The sequence below is a fragment of the Schistosoma haematobium genome, chromosome 4, assembly GCF_000699445.3.
Source record: "Schistosoma haematobium chromosome 4, whole genome shotgun sequence".
In the NCBI taxonomy this organism is placed as follows: domain Eukaryota; kingdom Metazoa; phylum Platyhelminthes; class Trematoda; order Strigeidida; family Schistosomatidae; genus Schistosoma; species Schistosoma haematobium.
In genome coordinates, this window is record NC_067199.1 from 14,181,519 (window position 1) to 14,188,696 (window position 7,178).

At 37.7% G+C, this 7,178-nt stretch overlaps 1 protein-coding gene across 1 annotated transcript; it reads right to left on the minus strand.

The window, feature by feature from the left end:
* Window positions 1–831: 831 nt before the first annotated feature.
* On the minus strand, window positions 832–5,835 carry TIMM17A_2 (Mitochondrial import inner membrane translocase subunit Tim17-A; the record flags this gene model as incomplete). The annotated part of the gene is made up of 4 exons (XM_051215738.1): window positions 3,941–5,835; window positions 3,468–3,516; window positions 1,816–1,922; window positions 832–1,135 (listed from the first exon to the last, which is right to left on the minus strand). The coding sequence occupies exons 2-4, from the start codon at window positions 3,477–3,479 to the stop codon at window positions 832–834; spliced, it is 423 nt and encodes a 140-aa protein (XP_051066269.1). The 5' UTR covers window positions 3,480–3,516; window positions 3,941–5,835.
* Window positions 5,836–7,178: the final 1,343 nt, after the last annotated feature.

Consider the following 7,178-nt stretch of genomic DNA (forward strand, 5'->3'; position numbering starts at 1 on the left):
CAAGATAAGCGGTGTTCAGGGATACGTGAAACATGACCCAACTACCTTGGTTAATAAAGATTCACTGCCCCATCAATCGATTTGCCTTTACATGCGAATACCACATATTCTTAACGGATGCGTTTTGCAACCATAAAGTACAACCGAGTGAACTGCTGTGTGGTATAATCGTCTTTTGGTTGAAAGACTGGAATCTCACATCACAAGTGACTAACAACGGCTCAACATCAAGAAAATTAGTTACACATATACTGATGGTCCAATAATTTTGTAAGTCCACGTAAAATGCATGCTATTAACACCTCCTTTAAGCAGTCAGTCATGATCAACGTGAAACCTGGCAAAAGTGTGCAGTAGTTTCAGTTGTCACACTACATAACAGCGACATAAAATTACCAAGACAAATAAACAGCTGTAGTAGTAGTGTCGGTGGTATTAGATAGATTAAATTAGATGGATAATATGATTCGAAAAGAAATGAGTTATTGGTATGAAAAGTTAAAAGTATTTTTGGAACTCAAGACCTAAAGTAAGATAAAGAGTAAATCCATATGTACTCAAAAGTATCTCGTTTAGTACAACTGAACTTTTTAAGAAATTTCCAATGAGATATCTGTACTCGAAAACCAACCAGTTCGCGTTATTTTACATTTACTCATTAAAACCATATGATCAATCTGAGGATTTCCGAATACAATCACAAATAAATATGTAGAAAAGTGACAGAATTTTTTACTCACAATATATTCATTGTTTCAACAAATCATTGAATTGCCACATAGGAAAAACAGGGATAACTGCAGTATATACACAAAAAAGCTTCAAAATAAATCACAAAGACGGTAAGTAGGCAATATAACTTCGAGTTATCTTTGTTACAGTTCTATATAAATCCAAACTCACACCATCCATAAAGGTAAATGAAAACGCTGTAAGGTGATAATGTTTTTTATCATCTGATATACTTAACTCCCCAATAAATTGTATCAAGCGTTCATTAGCTGTCTGACTTGAAAAACATTGTTTCTGGTTTTCAGTTAGATATTTTACATTGACGATAACGCAAGGAATAGCACCACCTTGAAATGGGGACAACAATTCAACCAGATTGCTATCAGCTTTGAATGCAGAAAATCTACATGCCATATATGAAATAAATAAAGGATTTGTAAAAAAGTGGCAAAATGAGAAATCAAGCTTTCATTCAAAAGTTCAACGTACCTACAATCTAAACAGACTTCTAAATAGAAGGCAAATATTAACTTTTAAATAATTATGACACTGAGCTACGAAACACAAACTCCTGTCCGCACATTCAGCAATCAAGCAATTCGACAGTGTTAAAGATATGCTACAGTGTGATAATAATCTACCAAATCTAGGCGAAAAATTCGACTGACTTACCAGGATAAGGGATTTACACATATAACCTATATATTTCCTTAGAGCACTAGATAGGGAACATGTTGAAATAACTAGCCTATGGTTGGAGAAGTTTTAGTTAGCTGGAAACATGTTGATAGACGAGAACAAGTCAGTATAGATGAAAATTATTAACACTTTAATCCGTAGATATTGACTGTAATCTTGACACAGGCTGCTTGATATATTTAGTTGGAAAGTTTGAATGCTTAACTTTGGTTACTAGGAATAACTGGTTCAGGAGTAGAATCTTCATAAGTAATAGGCCATATATAATCATAAAAGTACTTAAGACGGTTATTTTTGTAATTTTTTATTTATGCTTCACTCAACCTAGACTCAACATGTATGCAAGCACAATACATAATTAAACCAATAAACTAGTACACATACCTGCCCAGTAGACGAATATTTAGAGTTTTGTTGCTGGTAATTATGGAGCGAAAAACCTTTTCTTTGGTGTATAGTTCATCAAAAAGGACATAGGCTGCGGGACCAACCTGATGATTTAAGTAGAAAAATCAAATATAGAAGTATTGGTCAAGCACGCATATCCTACACAGAACCTGATAAATGTGTCGCTTCAAGTTCCCATATCCCATTAGGACAGCAAGATCAAATTACCAAGACGAATCCCAGAGTAGTAGAAGCAATAACAATATTGGTAGCAGTAAGAAAGCTCAGGTGTTAAAAAATAAACAGAAAGGTATAAGATTTCAGGACATAAGAAATAAGGGTAAGTAAAGAGTAGAAATATCCAAAGTACAACCATTGAATATAAAGCTATCTAAAAATTATGCAATATTTGATCTTCTATTGGGACCTGATATGGTTTTGGAAATATTTGTCTTAGTAGTACTATTTATTGACACTCAAAAGTACAGTTAGGAGCAAACAAACTAAATGCCGGGTATAAAATACACAACGCTAAACAAATATGAAGTGCAAACTTCAAAGATTGACGACAAGGTTGGTAATAAACTTATTTGCTAAACCGAGATAATGAAATTGGAGTGTACAGAAAAACAAAAAAGCACTAGCCATTCTTTAACGTGAAGAAACGTCGAAAGAAACCAAACGGATTTTACACAAACGTGAGATGAAAACTCGTTTTCTTGGTGATAATACCACTAGACTGACACTGGTAGAAGCGAAAATGGGATTCCAGAAGGCCAACAGTGACACTACTTGCGCAACTAGATGTAGTAAATTTAACCATTAAATGTGGAAGAACTCAAGTAGCTGTACGTTATGGTAAAGGAGTACAATGTTTGATACATATTTTTAAGTCCTTGGAAGACCTCAAGAAATTTAAGAACAAATGCTTAAATGCACTGTACGAGTTAGAAAGAGAAGACTGACTCTAACGGAGCCAAAATAATGCGGAATTTTTTTATTTATCAGGATTAACAAACAAAGCACTGTCGAGCCCAAACGATCAGTAACGTGACACTGACAATAACGAATACTAAGCTATTTGGTGAATTATTCTGTTTTTGTCATGTCTATCAATCACATATTCATGATCATTTTTTCGCATTAGCATTTCACGGTTAATTACTTCATATAACTTACCTGTTTTTGTGTGAATGCACATTCTTATACTTCTCGTTAGTAACTTGTAGCCCACCGAGTGGTTAATAAGTACTTATGGTCTTAAAATTTGACACATGAACGTTGGTGTGAAATGTAAGTCTTACAATTGGACTAATTACCAGACTTAAGTCTCGTCTACACAAAACCCGAGGACTTCGGAGTGTAATATTGATGTATCTGTATCATGAGTGTCATAGTGAAACCTTATATACTTTGCAATCGCGACTCAAAATACGACTAGTCAGTCGCATTACGTTACATTGTCAGTGAAATAAGCTACAAAGAAAAGCTGTCTATGGAGACTTCTAGTTTTGACAAAAAACATTGTCTCCTTAAAAGGGACATTTTACCGACAAAATATCTAGAAACTAATGTTCGGAAATGGCATATGCCTTTTAAATATTTAAATAACCTAAACATTTAATGAATTACATAAACTCAAAACTTACCGTGTCGTCCATTTTTATAACATTGACAGCGAGCAATGCAACAAAAGTTCTGTGTAAATAAACGGAAAAGTAGTTAGATATTCTATTCGAGGGAAAAATACTAGGATACAAAGGTCCGAGAGAAAACTGAACGGCAAAATAATGACAGGTCTGTGGAGATAGGCATGACAAACTTATTTTGTGAGTGGTTTTTGATGTTATTTGTATTTATTCTATTAATTTTGGGCCAAACGAAACATTCTGTAATCAGTTTTGTGGTGGCCCTGATTCCGGGATGGGCGCAACCTAGAAGCTTAACATAAATAGCTCGTTTAGGATTTTTGTGCATGGTTCGATGAATGTACCGGAATATTACGAGAAATATGCAGAGAACCTTGTGAATAAGCAAAATAACGCCCTTTAAAGGTGTGTTACGACCTTCAGACTAGCCAAATAAACATTAGGAAAACAAAGTTAAGAAACTTTGAGTGAACCTCAGTGAAACCAGCAAAATAACAAATAACGTAGATCTTTAGGTTACTATGATGCTTGACCACACCTCATTAATGACCTTCGAGTGACCTTAAGGGGGTCTTGGGAATTTTCAACTATAGATTATGATCAAAATAGTGAGAAGAATCAGGATAAAAAGTGAAAGATTTTGATTAGGGTCAGGAAATAAGGTTAAGGTTTTCATCCAGATATAGCATCAGCAATAAATCCCAAATGCTGTGTGAGTGAATGAATTTCGTGGAACAATTTATGGTTCTCTACCTTAAATTTTACTAGTTTATTCCTATTTAACGTAACTCCCTTGACCCTAAACATCCTAAATGGAACTCCACTAACTACAACAGGACTGAACCCTGTTGTGCCTTTACAAAATCTCTGTACCCCGTGATTTCTTTGCATGTCATTTCTTGACCTCACCTACATAGCATTTTCATAACCCGAAATTTGGCAGGTGATCTAGAAATAAACCATCGTTAGAATCTAACAAACCAGTAACAGCTTTCCATAAAATTGTGTGCGGTGGCAGTCGAGTCGTAATTTCATCTAAGAAATCGCGCAAAAGTTTGTTCTGATAGATTGAGATTATTTTTTCATGACCGTCACTATGATTTAGTTTGTGGCGGTAAATAAATCCCCAAAATAAATAGCTCTGTAAGTTTTCGACATTGGATGCTGGCCATATGTTTTAGTGGACTCATCTAGCTGAAGGCGCTCGGTCATGCATCCTCACCAGATCACGTGTGGTAACGCTGTGCTCAACATCTACCGCAATCGCTAGCCAGATTAGATCAGAGAATTCCGATATATTGGTTATCGCCAAATACACTCTTCCGATCTCCTCGACTCTGTCTTTTGATTTATCTCGATGGGTACAAATTATATTAGAAGGTGTTGCTGGTAAAAGCGTTGTCAAACACTGAATACCTGTGTCATCTTCATTAGTGAGCCTAACGTGATCTGGTACACCGAATTGCAACTGTGAGTCTGTTCCTTTTTGGGAATGTTTTATATATTATTGCCTTATTTTTTATTTTTTATACATTGTGATATTTTTCCCCGTGTCTCAGGATATCTATATATTTTTCACTCGTGTATTATCATACTTAATATTCCCCTATGACCGAACAGATTCCTAAGGTATTTTAGATTAAGACCATGTCCCCACCCTCGTTCCAACTCATGCCCTTCTGGCCCGACAATATCGAAGCCTGGTTCTGTTACGAAGAAGTCGACTTCCATGAGCACGGCGTGAACGACACACGTGCACAATTCTTCACAGTAGTCAAGGCACTACCGCGGGAATTCAACAGGTACGTAACACCTAGTATGTTTACTAGTGATGTTTCTGAAACTTACGAAACCTTAAAGCGTTCGATTCTTAAACGAGGAGATCTAACCGATCGAGAAAGTTTAGATCAACTCTTTAATAACATAGACCTGCAGCACGGTTCTGCGACGGACATGTTTCAAAGGATCAGAGAGGTTATCGACCAAAGAACTTTCAACGAAGGCTTATTCAAACAACTTTTCTTGTCTAAACTTCCCCAACAGGTGCAAGCGGTTCTGGTCTCGCTTCAGAACAACGCCTTAGACGAACTGGCTGCATCTCCTGATCGTATCTTAGAAATCACCAAATCTTCTAATACCGAGGTTTTTTCAGTCAAAGAAAAGCCTCGAACTACTCAGAATGACACAACCGAGTTATTTCAATGGTTAAGATCATGAGTCAGTTGAAGCTAGACCACCATGGAAAACATGGAAGCACTGGACGGCCGCTTCGTCCTCTTGTGGGACTCCTCAGCAGTGCGCATCTACGACCTCGTCCCCTGCGAGATTCGAACCCAGGACCTACTGTTTTCGCGCCCGATCACTTAACCACTAGACCACTGAGCCGGTATCCAACGGTGTTAATGTCTAACTTCGACCAATCCACGAAATTGAGCGACACATCCACTATTGTCTTCAGTGAGTTACTATCTCACAACAGACCTGGTTGGACTCCACTGGTCACTGCTTCTCACTAGGACTTCAGGAAATACCTCATGAAGCCAGTCACTAGTGAGTATATGTTGATCAATATCAGAAGGGTTTTTGTGCTTACTATAGTAATCTCAATGGTTGATAATTTCATTTAAAAATTAACGTATATTTATATTTACGGAATTTGTAGAGGTAGTGAAATTTGTAGTTTATATCACAAACTAACCCATAAAGCACTAATTTCGTGTTTCGTTTCAGTATAAAACATGCATACAGGACATACAAGACCCTAATAAGAGTCGATATTCAGGCCTTACAACGAATACTATACTTACAGACCATTCAGTTAGCATTCAGAGGCTTACATTACTTACTCCAACTACTGAGGAGTCCCACAATAGGACGAAACGGCCGTCCAGTGCTTCCGGGTTTTCCATGGTGGTCTAGCTTCAACTGACTCATGATCCTAACATATGAAATTACTACAATCTCCACAAAAACCCGTCTGATAATAATAACCGAGTTATGTCATACACTTACACGTTATCTTAATTTTCATAACGACCGTAAGCGATCGCACACCCCACGTAGAAGCATTTCACGTAAGCGATCTGTCTCTAGACCACGAGAGACGGATAATCCCGACTGGTGCTGGTAACATAACCAATATGGAAAGTCTTCCAGAAATCGCAGAAAACCCTGCGATTTTCCCAACAGAAACCGACTGACTCGAAAAACAACTCGGGAAACTTCCAAGCCGGCATGCGTTAACGACAATCGTAGCCGGCGAACATAGCCGTCTGTTGTACGTCACAGATGTGACAACGAGTGTTCGCTACCTCGTTGACACCGGCGCAGAAGTTAGCGTTCTCCCAGCGAATCCCAACGATCGGCTTCAAGATTCGGCTCTAAACTTACAGGCGGCAAACGGAAAACCGATCGCTACGTATGGCAAAAGGTACGTTTACCTTAACGTGGGTTTACGCAAACCCATTCACTGGATCTTCGTTGTGGCAGATGTTTCTATGCCAATCATTGGTATGGACCTTCTACAACACCACAATCTGATCATCGACACTCGCAAACGGAGGCTAGTAGACGGAAACACTAATTTATCCGTTTGCGTAACTTCTTTTACTGGTTGCAGGGTATCCCCAGCCACAATCAAGCATACGATAAGTATCCTGGGATACAACAAACTCAACCAAAACTACCGTGTGTAACCAGCAATGTTACACA